This window comes from Chanodichthys erythropterus, chromosome 23 (genome assembly GCF_024489055.1).
Source record: "Chanodichthys erythropterus isolate Z2021 chromosome 23, ASM2448905v1, whole genome shotgun sequence".
NCBI lineage: Eukaryota > Metazoa > Chordata > Actinopteri > Cypriniformes > Xenocyprididae > Chanodichthys > Chanodichthys erythropterus.
The window spans coordinates 6,454,024-6,472,856 of record NC_090243.1 but is presented as its reverse complement, the minus strand read 5'-3'; the positions used below and the strand labels follow the sequence as shown (position 1 = coordinate 6,472,856).

At 39.1% G+C, this 18,833-nt stretch overlaps 1 protein-coding gene across 2 annotated transcripts in view; it reads right to left on the bottom strand.

The window, feature by feature from the left end:
* Positions 1 to 18,833, bottom strand: part of prex2 (phosphatidylinositol-3,4,5-trisphosphate-dependent Rac exchange factor 2) — a 150,283-nt gene that overhangs the window by 124,174 nt on the left and 7,276 nt on the right. For both annotated transcript variants that reach the window (XM_067378256.1, XM_067378257.1), the window contains exon 2: positions 1,738 to 1,809. In XM_067378256.1, coding sequence (XP_067234357.1) covers positions 1,738 to 1,809 — 72 coding nt within the window. The remainder of the gene's footprint in view (positions 1 to 1,737; positions 1,810 to 18,833) is intronic.

Sequence of the window (18,833 nt, the reverse complement as noted above, 5' to 3'; positions counted from 1 at the left end):
CCCATTTATTATTCACATGATCACCATATTGCCCTTGTACACTGGCCTAGAAATGTATAACATTATAGGAAATATGTATAAAACTGAAGGAACTGATGTAACTCGAGGTTGAAAAATCATTCAAAATGTTTTTGTTTTTTTTTTGTTTTTTTTTCTTCCGTTTCTTGTCATTGTCTCTTTGTAATGTTCTATGTTGTCTTAATGCCAAAATAAAAACATAATATTCAAAAAAAATATTTTGAACGGATCATTTTATTAAATAAACAAAGAAGATAATCCAAAAAAATGAAGGGGTACAGCAAACAAAACAGCTTCACAGACATGAAAAGAAATTTAAAGACAACGGGCCCTATTTTAACGATCTAAACGCAAAGTGTAAAGCGCACGGCGCAGGTGCACTCAGGGCATGTCCAAATCCACTTTTGCTATTTTAACGACGGAAAAACGGTCAGTGCGCCGGGGCGCATTTTTGAAATGGGTTGTCCTTATTCTCTTAATGAGTAATGGGCGTAACGTTCAATAAACCAATCAGAGTGTCATCTCCCATTCCCTTTAAGTGCAAGATGCGCTCGCGCCATGGCGGATTGCTATTTACATGGCGCAATTTGTTGGCGGAAAAGCTGAACGCTTTTCAAGCGAAGAAACCGATCTACCGGACAAGCTGGAATCCACCAAAGCTTCCCGAGGTGAAGAAGGCGTGGGATGAATTAGCAGTGATTGTGTCCGTTATAAGTAGTAATAGGCTGAATTGAAAATAGGTAGCCTAATTCTAATACAAGCAATGACTATTCATCATTACATTTTTATATTTATGTAGCCTACACAACAATTCTTTTACACTGCAATCCTTTTGTTTTTAATATTTGGCATGTTGTGTGATGTGCATCCCTGTGTGTAATAAGCAAAGTCAACGCGCACTGTGGACGCGCCCCAGAGGCGCAGTTTCTACCAACGCGCTCTAACAAAAAAATATTGCGCCATTGATTTTAGACTTTAGACCAGGTTTGAGTTGGTCTATGGCGCAGTCTATTTTCAGCTCGTTAAAATAGCAATGCGCCGGCAATGCGCATTGCTAACTGGCACAAATGCATTTACTAATTTAAGGACGTGGCGCTGAACGGGAAAACGCGAACGGCGCCGGACGCAAACTAGCAAACACACTTGCGCTGCGCCTTGCGTCACATTGCACCGGGTGTATTATAGGGCCCAATGACCGACAAACGACTACAAAAACAAAAAGGTAAAGGGATAACAAAGCACAGGTGAGGGTTATTAGTGACTAGGGAACAAACAAGGGCAAATTAGGGACCATGGCAACAAGGGAAACAGGAAATAAACAATGGAATAGAAATTCATATCAAAATAACAGTCATAGGAACATAAAACAGGGGAAAATGTGACATCTAATCTTAACTAATATTTATATTTTAGTTTAGTTTTATTTCAATTCCGAAAAAGATTTCAATTCCGAAATGATTTGAACAGTTTTAGTAAATAATAACAACATTGCGTGTTTGTCATTTTTGAAGTTTTATTCACCTTCATGGTATGGAAAAGAGCAGCCTGGTCATTCTGCTAAATCTCCTTTTGTATTTTATATATATAAAAAAAAGTTTTGAATGACATGAGGGTGGGTAAATGACCATTTTCATTGTTTAGTGAACTATTTCTGAAATAAATCTGCATTTGTTGAGGCTTCAGTGTACCCCTAAAACCAATAGTGTGTCCAAAACTCACCTTGACGGTCTCTTCTGTGATATTCTTATCAATTTTAGACACAGCATACTGATTGAGGCGATGAAGAAGTACCTGTTTGGGACACAGGAAAGAGGAGAATGTAAATAGTCAGCAAATAGGCCAAAATGTCTTTCTCCTTTGCACGGTCATCCATCTGAGAAAAGACTGAGTTGAATATCCAATTGCAGCAAGCTGGATGGAGGGGCCCTGACCGACTGAAACTACAGCAAACCACAGCCAACACTAATGATCCAACATGAAATCCAATTTCTCCTCCGGATCACTGACAGCAGGGAATATATAACAAATGCAATTTACAACCTTCCCAAGGAGAAAGGGGAAAGATGCCACAATACTGGGGGTCTGACAAAACAGGACTTGAGATAAAAACAACAGGAAGGAAGAGTGACTGCATTTGCCAAGAGACAGAAATAATAAATACAGTAAACCTCAGGCACTGAGGTTTGATGAATAGCTGTGTCCACAAGTCACTATGCATGAAGGAAATTTCAGTAAACACAAATCAATCCTATCACACTGTAAGATCTCTATTTGGAATGCTGATGGGGAGGATCGTTTCAATAAAAACTAAACGATTCACATCTTATCTGAATCACACTGTCACACTTGCTTTTTCTATTATAAAACAGCCTGAGGTAATTGGCCTGTCATGTCTGGATTATAAAAATCTCAAAGCTAGCTAAATAAAAGCATGGTATCTTGGTTGTGGTTGTACATTTTGTTGATTTGTTATATGAGCGAGGCAAATGCTTTCAGAAACTCATTCAGAAATGTTTGGTTTGTTTAATATGCATGCTAAATACATGGTACATATTCAAATAAAGACTGAAAAAACATCTTGCATCATGGAATCAGCACTGTTGAATTGTTTTGAGGTTTATGATAATGCACGTCTCGATGTTTTTAAAGACAGTTCAGATAGGCCTATATCAGAATGATTTTGCAAGTCTCTGGTGTCCCCAGAATGTGTCTCTGAAGTTTCAGGTCAAAATACCCCACAGATTAGTTATTATAGCTTGTCAAATTTGCCCCTATTTGGGTTTGAGCAAAAACATGCTGTTTTCATGCATGTCCCTTTAAATGCAAATGAGATGCTGCTGCTCCCGGCCCCCTTTGCAGAAGAGGGGGGAGCTTTAACAGTTTGCGCTTTGGTTGTTCAACAACAACAAAGCTAGAGAATCTCACGCAGCCAAAATGATGATTGTCAGTAACGTGTTCAACCTTAATTGTTCAAACTGAAGTCAGACACTGATGGAGAGACTCAGGAAGAAGTTACAACTGGACGTTTCTGAATGGTAAGTGGATAATCAACTCATCGACTAGCATGTGCTGTCATGTTAATCTTTTGTGCAAATCCAGCATTGACTTGACCCTTGAGTTTTACCGTTTTTGAATCCATTCAGCCGATCTCCGGGCGTTACCACTTTTAGCATAGCTTAGCATAGTTCATTGAATCTGATTAAACCATTAGCATCTCGCTCAAAAATGACCAAAGAGTTTAAATATTTTTCCTATTTAAAACTTGACTCTTCTGTAGTTACACTGGTACTAAGACCGACGGAAAATGAAAAGTTGCGATTTTCTAGGCCGATATGGCTTGGAACTATATACTAATAATCAAGGAACTTTGCTGCCATACCATGGGTGCAGCAGGTGCAATGATATTATGCCTGAATGAGAAAATGAGCCTATTTTCAAAAAAAGTGGAGTGTCCCTTTAAATGAAGCATAAGCTAAATAAGTTTATTTTTTTTTGTAAGTTTTTAACTTATAAGTTATAAGGATTTTTGTTTGTCTTGATCTGTATCACTCTTCATATGGATGAAGATATTCAAGAAGGGCTGTTTCACTGAAAATACTAACTATAAAAACTACAATTTAATGACAGAACAGAAAACTAGGTATTTCCTGTTAGCATATCTGTCTAAATGGCTGTGCTGTAAACAGTTAGTCCACACAGCAGAGCGAGTGGGACAAATATCCAAAGAGAGGCTCTCAACCGGTATGATAATCACATGCATACTGAATGTGCTGATTACAAGGCTGAGAACTAACCACTTATATATTTCATCAACTGAAATTAAACAGTTCTAGAACTCTCTATAAACGAAAATCCAAACGAAAGGGTGAATAAGGAAGGAGGTAATCAAACCGGGCTCTTGATTGCGGCTCGGCTGTGCAGCTAAAGCCTTGGTGCTGATTATGTTTTTATAGCTGTGCTCCACGGCTACACGATTAGCAAGTATAATGAACATGCGTCTGGAGTGTCAGTGAACAGCACCTTGCATTGGTTTGATGGGGCTGCTGGCCTGGGCTAATTGCATGTAACTTCACTTTACATCTGCATATGCTTTCATGTCATCTGAGCTTTAGAAATTCACCCCACTGCATTGAGTGCCTGGTATAACAGCAGCTTTTAAACTTGCACACTTCTTACAATTCAATCCTAGACCAATTTCCACAGCAAATGCTGTCTCCTTAGATGCATATAGAATTACATGACAAATGTTCCGTCTAATTTCTGTTTTTGCTTTGTATGGTCAATAGAAATAATTTTTCCATATCAATCATGACAATTCTCAGAATTATTTTAAGTATGTTATTGGTCTTGATGGACTAGATTTGATATGTTGCTGCTGTTGCTGTTGATTAGATACACAGGCACACTGCTGTGAACATGTAAGATAAGCTGCTGCTGCATAAATAGAGCATACATAAATCCCATAGCAGATGTAGGCAGGTGGAGCTGGGGGAAGTGGAAAATTTCAGAGGAACTAGGACTAGCTTACAGCAAACAATGAACCGACTGTTTAGACAGTTTCATGTCTGAACTATATATATACACTCAATCAGGCATAATATTATGACCACCTTCCTAATTGTGTTGGTCCACCTTTTGCTGCCAAAACATCCCTGACCTGTTGAGGCATGGACTCCACTAGACTCCTAAAGGTGTGCTGTGGTATCTGGCACCAAGATGTTAACAGCAGATCCTTTAAGTCCTGCAAGTTGCGAGGTGGGGCCTCCATGGATCAGACTTGTTTGTTCAGCACATCCCACAGATGCTCGATTGGATTGAAATCTGGGGAATTTGGAGGCCAAGTCAACACCTCAAAACTTGTTATTGTGCTCCTCTAACCATTCCTGAACAATTTTAGCTTTGTGGCAGGGGGCACTATCCAGCTGAAAGAAGCCAGAGCCACCAGGGAATACCGTTTCAATGAGGTGACAAGGTGTACATGATCTGCAACAATGCTCAGGTAGGTGGTACGTGTCAAAGTAACATCCTCATTGATGGTCGGACCCAAGGTTTTCCAGCAGAACATTGCCCAAAGCATCACACTTCCTTTGCCTGCTTGCCTTCTTCCCATTGTGCATCCTGGTGCCATGTGTTTCCCAGGTAAGTGCACCCGGCCATCTACGTGATGTAAAAGAAAATGTGATTCATCAGACCAGGCCACCTTCTTCCATTGCTCCGTGGTCCAGTTCTGATGTTCACTGTTGGCACTTTTTTGCGGTGGACAGGGGTCAGCATGAGCACCCTGACTGGTCTGCGGCTATGCAGCCCCATACGCCACAAACTGTGATGCATTGTGTATTCTGACACCTTTCAGAACCAGCATTAACGTCTTGAGCAATTTGAGCTACAGTTTTTTGGATCGGACCACACAGGCCATCGTGCACCAATGAGCCTTGGCCGCCCATGACCCAAATTATGATCCATGTTAGCAAACTTACTTGCTGACTTTCACTGTATGGACAAAAAAGAGAGTAACACAGGTCTGGAACAAAATGAGAGTGAGTAAATGCCTGTTTTGTCTACAGTCATACAGTGAAAAAAGAATCCAGTAGCCTACCAGTTCTGAGCATGAGACTTAAGGAAGGTCAGTGAGGAACTCTGAGGTGGAAAGGTGGATGTGATCCAAGGAGACTGCAGGAAAAAACAACTTGTCCCATTCAAAGAGCACCTCACAAATATTCAGTACAAAACACTTACTCATAAACTCATGGATGTGCGCACATGCAGACAAACTCACATACCCCTCACATACACCTGCTGGCCACTGTCTCGTCTTCAGCTTCAGACGGAAGGTTGCTGCAGTAAATCCAGCCTTTATTAGACAGCCAGGTGACCGAATATGAGAACGCTCTGAACCTGCACCAAGCCATAAAGTCATTCTTTTACTAATATCTTCAATGCCAGAAGGGTTTCAGTTAAGTTCTCATAGAAAAATATTCAGACTGCAGTGCAAATTACAGGGGGCTTTGAGGGGTTCTGACCATCCTAATTTGAGGCTTGAACCCTCCAAAAAAATTTAAAACATGTATGTACATTAGCAACATGCGAACGAAACATTTAGAAAGACAAATTACAAATATCACTAAAAAATATCATGTTATCATGAATCATGTCAGTTATTATTGCTCCATCTGCCATGTTTTGCTATTGTTCTTGCTTGCTTACCTAGTCTGATGATTCAGCTGTGCACAGATCAAGACGTTAATACTGGCTGCCCTTGTGTAATGGCTTGAACATGAGCTGGCATATGCAAATATTGGGGGCGTACACCCCAACTGTTACATAACAGTCTGTGTTATGTTGAGATTCGCCTGTTCTTCTGAGGTCTTTTAAACAAATGAGATTTATATAAGAAGGAGGAAACAATGGAGTTTGAGACTCACTGTATGTCATTTCCATGTACTGAACTCTTGTTATTTAACTATGCCGAGGGAAATTCAATTTTTGAATCTAGGGCACCTTTAATAAAAATTTGGAACCGAAAATTATTCAGACACTTTGACCTGACCATGTTTTGCTTAAGTGTTATCTGACATACTTAAGATTATTTTTTTCTGACACAGTTTAACTATGAGATCATATTACCATTTTTTAAACTATAGTGAATAAACTGTATTAATGAATGAAACGTTCAAGATGTCTGAATAAATTTTGGTTTGACTGTATGTACAATTGTTGTCATTTCTTCTACTTACTGCATCCAGGAAGCAATAAATGTATACTGGCATGTGTATGTTTGTTTGGGTTTGAATATGTTTACACATTTGTCCAGCTAAGGAGACATTCCGCCCCCCAAATCCTACACAGTGGCCAAAGCTCACGCTCTGTTTACTTCTAGTTTGTATACATGCATGTGGTGGAAATGACACAAAGCCAGTCTTCATTGTATAACTCTGCAGTTACAGTTAGATGCCATTCAGTGGCTCTGCCTGTTTCCTTATGACAGTCAATGGCTTTGGAACACCTCTAACGGTTATGTAATACAAAATTTCAGCATTTATCTCATCTATTCTCTGAATGAGTACAGCTGCCTGTCATTCTCCCTGAAAAATCAATGACAGGTTTGCACACACAATCTATGACACAAATCATGTTCTTTCCGACCACAAGTTATGTATGACAGCCAATTGACAGCCCTAGAAAATAGTCATGATGGATAAATGTTCTCCTCCTCTGCAACAACACAAGACAAATAAAGAAATCAAACCCAAGCCCATCCAGAGAGAAACTAAATCGACACAGCAATACAAGTCTAGGGATCCACCAATATTACAATTATGGCCATTAAATATAATATGATAATTATAGAAAATCTCCCTCTGTTTCTCTCATTCTGAATTTTAGTGCCGGGTTTCAGAATGGAACTACTGCATGACGTTTGCGGTCAATCACAGGTAACTTCCGATAATTTCCGTGCCTGCTGAAATGCAGACACTCTCCATTCAAAACAAAACATAATTTTATGAATGGTTTCTTTGTTCACTGGTGATCCACTGATGCTCTGTTTTGTGGTAAATGGGTCAGGCTTTAGTTCAGTCTGTGAAAGAAAACATTCAGAGTCTGCAGCAAGTCTACAGCACAAAATTTAAAGGGTTAGTTCACCCAAAAATAAAATTTCTGTCATCAAATACTCACCCTCATGCATTCGTTCCTTCATTCAAAGATTTTTTTGTCCCTCCATTGACAGCCTACGCAACTACAACTTTCAAGCCCCAGAAAGGTAGTAAGGTAGTACAGACATCATTAAAGTAAGTAATCCATGTGACTCCAGTGGTGTAACCTCATTTTTATGAAGAGGCAAAAAAAAAAAAAAAAAAAATTACCACTTTATTTACAAAATATTAATCTCCAACGGAAATTAATATTTTTGGTAAACATACCAAACATACCAGTGGTTCGGAGCACGTATCAAACTGCAAAAGTCACGTGATTTCAGTAAACGAGGCTTCGTTATGTCATAAGTGTTTCGAAACATTTCAAAATTTCAATGGTTCACATGACTTTGGCAGTTTGATACATGCACCGAACCACTGATTCAAAACAAAAGATTCGTAAAGCTTCGAAGCTTCATGAAGCAGTGTTTTGAAATCATCCATCACTAGATATTGTTGAATAAAGTCGTTATTTTGTTATTTTCGTCACTTCATAACATTATGGTTGAACCACTGTAGTCACATGAACTGTTTTAAATATATCTTTAGTAGCTTTCTGGGAATCTGAAAGTGTTAAATGATCTTGCTGTCAATGGAGGCCTCACTGAGCCATTGGATTTTATCAAAAAAATCTTAATTTGTGTTCCGAAGATGAACGAAGGTCTTATACAGGTGTGGAATGACATGGGGGTGAGTAATTAATGACAGAATTTTCATTTTTGGGTGAACTAACAAGTCAAGGGGTCAAGCGTTGGCTAATTAGCATGAACTAGTTAGCCCTGCTGGTAGATGATGTAAATAAATCATCTAGTTACAAAATGCATCTCTTTATAACAATTAATAATAACTGATTAATAATAAAGCATCATCATCATAATTAGTAATAAAAATAATAATGTTAATAAGATGCATTTTGGAACCAGATAATAATAATAATCATCATCATTAACACTTAATATAAATTATTTTCTATTTGTTATTAATAGTACTTTTATTTATTAATCCTGCACATTTATCTGTGTTCATCATTAAATTTCATTCTCCCACAGTCATTCATTTTTCCTTTCTCCAGACAGATGATGAACATAAGTCTGAGACCAGCCTCCTCCTTCATATACCCACTCCAGGGCGTCTGAGGAAATGGCCAGTGCTTTTCTTCCTGTGGAGGAAAAACTCAATTTACCAGGGCCTATTTCTGCACAACATCAACAAAGCCTGCATGCCATGAGAGGATTTTGCTTTGTGACAGTGTGAGACATTATACCAAATTCGGAGAAAAACAGCACGAGCAACAAAACAGGCTTTTCATGGAGGATCCAAAGAAGAGCATAAAACAAGTCTGTGTTTAATGGTGGCTAATAACACCATCAGGATCCATCCGAGCCTCCGCAGACCCCAATGGGAAACATCCACAGGAAACTCTTACTATAAATACATGCCTAGGGAGCTAACATGCTGGTTTGGGACATGCTAAAACCTCATGTACTGTATGCATGGCCTTTTCTTTGGTATTAATAACACAGACAAGGCAATTTTATATATGTTTTTTTTTTTTTTTCACAAACGCCCACCTGTCTAGCCCGCTTTTATCTTGCGTCTTCAACCTCGGACAGTCAGACACCACAAGGCACTACATCCTGCAGAGAACACTAACATTGGTTGGAGACAACATGAGGGCTTAAAGGGCTGGGTATGGATGCAGATTGACTAATTCCTTATATTTCAAAAACAAAATGTTCATTTTGCTGAAAGAAATTAATATTAAAAGAAATTCTCTGCAAATTATACAGCATTAGCAGAAAGCAGTAATTATACAGTGTTTTAGACTGATTCTAACAGATAAGCCATCTTTTGTAAACTGGCTCATAAGAGTCATTTGTTCATGAATCTGATTAAACTGGTCACGCTGGCTGTATGTTTTGGCTGAGAGTTCAAAACTGCGGTTCAAAAGTTATTAGCATAAATATGAGCGCAAACCTACAGATGTTGGTGGCATTAGAGGGTTTGAGTTTGAGAGACTCCAAATTTGCTGTGGTTAATTTCCAGACTATGCTCTATCTTTGTGACAAATAAGAGTCATGAATCATACTATGCTGGTCACAATGTATGTTTTTGATTCAATAAAAAGAACCATTCCATTAGCTTCATTAGTTCGTGAATCGGATTACCCTGGTCAGGCTGTAATTTTGTTTGATCAACTAAAAAGAACCGGTTCAAAAGAGTCATTTGTTTGTGAGTCAGACTACAATGGTCACACTGTATGGTTTTAATTACTTAAAAAGATCCAGTTCATAGGAGTCATTTGCTTATTAATCAGATTACACTGGTCACACTGAATTTTTTTGCTTAAAGGCTTAGTTCACCCAAAAATGAAAATTCATTAATTACTCACCCTCATGTCGTTCCAAACCCGTAAGACCTTCGTTCATCTTCGGAACACAAATTAAGATATTTTTGATGAAATCCAAGAGGTTTTTCTGAAAATTGTTTAATAAAATCATTATTTTTGTTTTGTTTTTGTGCACAAAAAGTATTCTAAAAAGAACCCGTTATTAGGAGTTATTTGTTTATGAATCAGACTACACTGCTCACTGTATGTTTTTGATTGACTAAAAATATCCATTTCATAAGATTCATTTGTTTTTGAAAAGGATTACATTGGTCACTCTGTATTTTTTTAGACTAACTAAAAACATCCGGTTCATAGGTGTTTATGAATCATACTACAATGATCACTCTGCATGTTTTGATTTAATATATGTCACAGGTCAGGGTGTGTCACCGGTTCATCTCTATTGTTTTGTTGTTATTATACAATATAAAGAACTTGTTCATAAGAGTCATTTGTTCATGAATCGGATTACACTGGTCACTCTGTATGTTTTAAGCCACTAAAAAGACCCAGTTCATAAGAGTCACTGAATGTTTTAAGCCACTAAAAAGAACCGGTTTATAAGAGTTCATGAATTGGACTACACTGGTCATGCAGTATGTTTTCAATCAAGTTCGTAATAGTAATTTATTCATGAATCAGACTACACAATACAATGTAGACTGCAAACCCACATTCATAATATACCGTAGGAGGCATGCAGAAATACATTTTCATGCAGCCGCTGACAATTGTCAGAGAGAAAGACTAATTTTGGGATTTTTAGAATAATTATCAGCTTTGTTTAAATGAAGAATGTTATTATGTCTCTCTGTGTCTCTCAGCCAGGCATCTTAACTACCTTAAGCAGCTAAAGCTCTTAGTCAATAGAACCCCTAGACCTACTTGACTAGCTTCTCCAGCCAGTTTTGCAGGTGAACAGTAAGGCTATGCTGGTCCACCAGTTAAAGAGGCACAAATCCAGACTGGAATTTGGTTTTTTTTTCTTATGTTTGAGAAGAACTGCCATGTGACACCCATAATTTTAATCCCAGCAATGGCTTAAGGGCCGTGATCGTGTTGTATCAGCACCCATGACAAATTTTCCAACTGTCTCAATGAAAAACAAATATGCAGTGTAATACCATTTCAAAATGCTTCTACACATCTCCTATTATTATTTACAATATAGCTAATTTAATGTTACTGCATGTGCTTTCAAAGCTTATTGTTGTGTATCAATGGGTCAAAATCCCATTACAAAATGGTGTCTGAATGCCCATGGTGACAAGCTGAATTTTAAGCTGCACATATCAAGCTCAGTCAGCATGCGTGGCACACACAACAATGCTATTGATTTTAATTAGTCTTGGGTTGTTCAAAAAAAGCCAATTTTTACTGGATCTGATGGGGATCTTAGAACCTCAGACTTGGTTGCAATTGGACACCGTCAGTGGAGGGAAAGAGAGAAAACAACTTTGTCTTTCCTTTTGGAAATCCCTAAAGACAGCTTGAATGTCAATGAAAAGGGCTGGCCAAAAGTGCCCCCTCCAAGTGTTCTGGGATCAATGCCATCTTTGTGTATGAATGAACAGTGGCCCTCACTAACTCCTTCAGCATGCCAGTCACTCCGCTGGAGGCCGGGACTAGTTAGCAGAATACAAGAGACAGGGAAGATGGCACCAGCAGTCTGTCGCGAATTACAGTGGAGCCACGAAGGACAATCCTGCAAAGGTTCGAGGTGAATCAGGCATCATGGAGTCTGTCAATGAATAAGAATCGGGGCTTAGCTTTAAAAGCTGCACTTGCGGTTTCCCGTTCCAGGCACTAGCCTTTAACTGACCTGTACGATGAAACAGTGCTCACTCAATCTGTCTCCTGGGTTGGACTTTTGATTATGTGTGGATTGAATAACAAATCAGAAATAAGGAAGCGCTGCAGCCAGGACTGGCAAAGAATTGACAATATCCTCAAGCGGTTTCAAGCATTAGGTCTCATAATACTGTAAGTCATGATTTTTTACATGCCACTTTACAGACCCCATCGATTGTGCTCAAGAAGCAAACTCATTAACATGTTTCAAAGCATGTATACTTGATATAATCTCGGTACCTCCATGATCAGTTTGATTCAATGCATTTTGTCTGTTTTTTTAATACATAGTTTGTTTGCTATATGTATTTTGATGATATATTACATCAAAGGGCCAACACATTTGGCATTACTTCTTGATTTGGAATATTTTTCAACAACGTAAAGCTGTTGAGTCTTGTTAAAACAGAATGACATATTTTTACAGAAAATACACCTCATTTGTTATAAAACTTTAAAAAGCTTAGGACAGTCACGCAGCCCACCAATAACATCAGGACAACCAGCAGTAGGAACAAGCAACCAACAGTACATCAACCCGGTGACCTCCAGTGATAAAATCCCTGTCAGCATGAACAGCGCTTTACCTATGTACATCTGTTATATGATAATGTTGCTTTGTCACCTCATCTCTCATACAAACTTTTCATTTAGCAGCTGTCTGCTAACACCTGGGGCCAGTTGCACCAGCTGGACGTATACCCTGTTGAAAGGAGCCTGGTCTCATTAGAAAAACGTACCTGTGGGAACGTTTTTGCGAGACGCAAAATACGTACCAATAGGTACATATCACCAATATTATCTGCCTGTAATACTGGAGGCTGCACTTTTAGGACCGCAGCAGTTTCAGGACTGCATTTCTAGGACCCTCGTTTTTGTGACAGCGCCATCTAGTTCAAATAATTAAACAGGGTTAACAATGGGTAGGTTTAGGGCTAGCGGCTGGTTAGGACAATATATCAATTAAATTTAATCAATAACATTACCAACGGGTAGGTTTAGGGCTAGGGGTTGGTTAGGACAATATAGAAATTAAACTTTATCAATTAAACAACTAAATCATTGCTAGGGTCCTAGAACTGCGGTCCTAGAAATGTGGTCCTGAAAATGCAGCCTCCGATATTGCAGGCAGATGCTACTCCTAAATGCATGTTCATTTTTTTCCCCGGAACAGATAAAGGAATATGGTAAGTTTCTATGACGTCGATTTTTATACAAATCACCAGTTCTGATTTGAAATTTTGTCCGGCGAGTGGTGCAGCTAAAAGTGTAGTACTCCATTATTTTTTTTAAATAACGTACCACCAACACTACACCTAAACCTACCCTATAGTGTTAACAAAAGCAAATGTGACATAAAAAGCATCCGTAATCGTGCCGTTTTAGCTTGTTTTGATCTCTCATCTTTGAGCTCTTTTACCGTGACTTGTTTTTCCCCGGATTTGTACCCAAGGATTCCTCGTCCTAAGTACAACTCCGTATTAGCTGAGCTACCAAGCAAGCTTGTTAAATCAGAAAAGTGAAATATATTGAGCTGGTTAACCGATGCAAAGTCCAAAAAATATTTGTTTACAAACTGTGCACTTTAGTAAAAAAAAGCATTTTGAAGTCATAACATAATATTGTGCAAGGAGACGTAAAAACAAGTCTTTATTAATCCATAATCTGCACAGTAATAAAAATTTTTTTTTACTGCACAGTAAAAAATTTTAAAGATCAAAAGCGCTTGCTGTTTTACTGCCTCTAGTGTTCATTTCTGTTGGAAACTGCAGTGATATGTACGTATTGGTACGTATTTTTGTGACTCGCGAAAACGTTCCCACAGGTACGTTTTTCCTTGAGACTAGGTTGGAGCAAAGCCTAGGCTGGACATAAAATGCATTTTTAATGTAGAATTAATGTTGTACCATCTAGGCATAGCACACGTCTGAGACTAAGGGGCCAATTATACACCACTTTCAGCTAAAAACAAAACCTTTTTATGCGTTTTGGGTTGTTAATTTACACGACAATTGCATTTTGGGGGACTAAAAACGCATACTTTTAAAAACGGGTTTCAAGCGGGTTATCGTCGTCAAATAGGTTAAAAACAAAAACGTGAATTTGTGAAAACAGTGACATCGTGCGCATGCGTAACATTTCACATCTTTGAGTCCATTAAGGCAACAGCAAATTATATTTAGCCAGTGAAACATTTAAATCAAGTTACTGTACTAGAAAAAAACAATATTATCATAATTACATAACCAAGATGAATAACTGTAGGCTACAAGGTGAATTAAGTTGTATGCAAATACCTTAAAAAAAAGCATTCTGTATTCAGATTTCAGAAGGCTTTGTGGGACCGTTAGAAGGAAATACTTTGATACGCTATACAGGATATTGTGGAACTCAAGTCACTGTACTGCACACTATGTCAACTTTCACACAATGATTGTGAACTGTTGCCACAACAACAAAACAAAATAACAAAGGGCATCAAGGACAGATTTGATTTATAGTGGCCAGTTGGTCCCTTCATCACTTCCGCCAAATCACTGTTTCTAGCCCTCACTACCCTTTACTTCCATGTGCACTTTTACACTGGATTTTCCTGTTTTTCACCTGAATTTCTCTTTTGGGATCCAGACATTTTAAGAAATTCCAAGAACTAAAAAGCCTGAGAAGGACTTCAGAAGGAATCCCAAATAACATGGGGCTGACTACTACAATAATGTAAATAATATATTTCTTCTACAACTATGCTTTGAGATCAACATTTAAAAAGTTAATAAAAATGGGGCCCAATACAAAGTTCTGCCATTAAACTCTAGATGGCGAAGGCTCATAAGTCCCTAACCCAATCTGCTTGCAATTACATTGTTCTCTATAGCGCATATCTGATTGGTTCCTGCTGTACTGGTAGCCAATAAACTTGCTGCTCAACATTTAAATTCTTGCCTATTGTTTGCTGTAGCAGTTTGCAGTGCGCCTTCAGAAACCCTCCACCATCCCTGGCTCCACCTGCTACGGGGGTGATTTACAGTGGGTACGGAAAGTATTCAGTTGTGAAGCCAATCCTTCGTTATTTTAGCTGTGTGCTTAGGGTCATTGTATTGTTGGAAGGTAAACCTTCGGCCCAGTCTGAGGTCCTGAGCACTCTGGAGAAGGTTTTCATCCAGAATATCCCTGTACTTGGCCACATTCATCTTTCCCTCGATTGCAACCAGCCGTCCTGTCCCTGCAAAAACACCCCCACAGCATGATGCTGCCACCACCATGCTTCACTGTTGGGACTGTATTGGACAGGTGATGAGCAGTGCCTGGTTTTCTCCACACATACCGCTTAGAATTAAGGCCAAAAAGTTCTATCTTGGTCTCATCAGACCAGAGAATCTTATTTCTCACCATCTTGGAGTCCTTCAGGTGTTTTTTTTAGCAAACTCCATGCAGGCTTTCATGTGTCTTGCACTTTCTACAACTTTCTCCCATCTCCGACTGCATCTCTGGAGCTCAGCCACAGTGATCTTTGGGTTCTTCTTTACCTCTTCTCCCCCTATAGCTCAGTTTGGCCAGACGGCCAGATCTAGGAAGGGTTCTGGTCGTCCCAAACATCTTCCATTTAAGGATTATCGAGGCCACTGTGCTCTTAGGAACCTTAAGTTGCAGCAGAATTTTTTTGTAACCTTGGCCAGATCTGTGCCTTGCCACAATTCTGTCTCTGAGCTCTTCAGGCAGTTCCTTTGACCTCATGATTCTCATTTGCTCTGACATGCACTGTGAGCTGTAAGGTCTTATATAGACAGGTGTGTGGCTTTCCTAATCAAGTCCAATCAGTATAATCAAACACAGTTGGACTCAAATGAAGGTGTAGAACCATCTCAAGGATGATCAGAAGAAATGGACAGCACCTGAGTTAAATATATGAGTGTCACAGCAAAGGGTATGAATACTTAGGACCATGTGATATTTCAGTTTTTCTTTTTTAATAAATCTGCAAAAATGTCAACAATTCTGTGTTTTTCTGTCAATATGGGGTGCTGTGTGTACATTAATGAGGAAAAAAATGAACTTAAATGATTTTATCAAATGGCTGCAATATAACAAAGAGTGAAAAATTTAAGGGGGTCTGAATACTTTCCGTACCGACTGTATGTATTCTTGTACAGCAACAGCATGTCTTGCTTGCTCATAGCAGCATGTCATGTGTATTGTTGTATTGGCGGCAGCAGTAGCTATAATCAACAGCAGCAACAAGACCAAACACATTAACAACTCTTTACCATGCCAAACTCCAGAGAGTTTCTGTATTCATTAAAAATATTACCAACATTTTTTTTTCTGGGTTCACGATAGAGTTCATTTTGATATCATGATGTCAGAACGCAGGCAGTGGAATGGGGGGAAAATGCAAGGTCTTGAGACACTTTTTATAAAAGTTGAAATGACTTTAACTTAAGCGCCACATATTTAGAACGTCATGTTATGTGCGAAATGCCGCAAAATACGCAAAGGGTTTTGCACGTCTGTCTAGCACGTGTTTACATAGAAAAACAATGGAAAAGTAGTACACTGAAATGAAAAAGCGCATTCTCTGTGAATGGCCCCTTACTCATCATATGGTGGTGCAACTGCAGCACTAAGGGTTGCTATTTCACATGACCATGGATGCTCCATAGATGCTGACACTTGCTCACGTACACTCAATTGAATGGCCAGCTGGCCAAGCAAAGATGCTTCATTCATCTCCTGGACTAACAGCCCATAATCAAAAGTCATAGGAGAGAAAATTTCCCCCCAAAAGGTCACTATGATCCTTGCCATATTCCAAAACAAATTGACCAAAAAACATCTGACCATTGGTTTCTTATTCAGATGCTGTCTTCCAGAGACTGATCTGAGACAGATGCCCTGGCATAGACTCTAGTCGTGTGGAGCGGCCTCCGCAGCCAGTTCTATGTGCAGGGGAAGCAGAGCACAATGTAAAAGGAGGGGAGGGGCAGGAAGGAAGGAAATCCTGCTACACTGACACAAAAGCTGAAGGAACTCAATGCCCAGAGCCCCTCGTAGCCCCCTGCGCACTCACAAACATGACATACAGGACTGCACACCAATGCATTGGGACACAGATGGATGCAAGTGTAAAACAATTTCAAAAACAAACAAGAGGTTAATTATGGGACATGCATGAAGATCACTATACATTTTTATTTTTTATTTTGGTAGTCCCATTAGAACAAATCAATTGCTCCCCAGAAGCATAACAATGAGATTTAAAAAAAAATGTTGAACAATGTGATTTGAGAGAAAGTCCCGAAGGGCCATAACCTAAATCACTTCAGACTTTTTAAACAATGTGGGATTTAGCTGCAGCTGAATGATGGAGGGCTTTCACAGGTGATTAGATGCTTCCATCTCAATCACGGAAACAAACAACCTCGAGACCCCAACAGCAGGAAGGGCACAATTCCTCCCCACCAGCGACAACTTCCTTGTTCTTAAGCACCATCATGTAAATTCAGACTGAACGCTGAACCTCACCTCTAAATTCCCTCAGGGGCACAAAAAGCCTCTGTTCTCTTCCATGAATTGGACTGTCACAGGAATAGAAAAATGGCTGACACATTTTGCGCTCATGCTGTGCATTTGGAATGAGGCGACCTGGCCGGAGCCTTGGGGAGCTAGTTAAGCATACTGCTTAAAAAGAGCTCAGGATAAGATAAAGGAAGGCCTCCGCTGGATAGAACGTCTGTCTGCGGCGCATGAGAACTCCTTAGAACATACAGTGGAAAAAGAAAGCCAAACTCATTAGTAAGATTGGAATCTTAATGATCCTCCATGTAGCAAGGGGAAAATACAACTCCTTGTAAACAGTATTGGGACATAATGGATGGAACATATGCAGGAGGTGAAGGCTGTTAAAAATGGCAAGAGACAGGGACAAAAAGAGTGTTAAAGTGAGAAAGGAAGTGATACTCCAAAAAGGAGTTTTGCATACATTTACCACTTTTCTACTTAATGTCTCAAATATTTAAATGAGGATTAGTTATTTTATCCTCTTTATCGCTTTTCTTTTATCTACCTTACTAACATACATGCAGTTGGAAAGACTGTCATTCCACTGAAAATGAACCAATAGGATTAAGTCTTTCGTTCATCAGAGACTGTTGACCACAGCCACTGAGCGTACCTTTTCATTTTCAAACACAAAGTTGGAAACAAAACATTTTGAAACTCAAACAAGTGTCAACCTAAATTTTGAGAGTAAAACTTTGACTCAAAAGTGGGGCTGCACAAGTAATTGAATTTCTAATCGCGATTATGATTTGGATGCCACGATTTCATAATCGATCAAAGGCGCGATTAAAAAATATCCACTTACATTATTCTGCAGTGTGCTTAAGAGGTGTTTAAAGCATGTCAAGCTGTAAGAGGCCAATCACAACTACTTGAGAGTGTAAAAGGACTATCCCAGCACAATAAGAACTACCAGTGACGTAAGTGTACGCTGATTGGTCGAACGGAAACGAGGGACAAGCACCTGCCATTTTTAAAAAGCCATGTACACAGCCTATATTTACTCTACAAACATGTGAAAGAGTGATAGATGGACCTCTCAACCTTTACGCTAAAAAGAAAATCCAGCGTGACTTTGAGGCAGACCAAGCGAAACATGATTATGAATTTCTGCTCAGCTAGCAACACTGGGCATCAACCACACGGCAAAAGCGAATACTTTTTCATATACTGTCTACTTTCTTCGTATAACAGCTCTATCTAATAATGTATTAGACAGGACTGTTAAACAGATCGTAAACTAATGAAGATGGAGAATGCGAGCACTGTTTTGCGCCATCAAAATAAAAGTCACAACAACAAGCGCGGTTTACGTCACTTCAGAG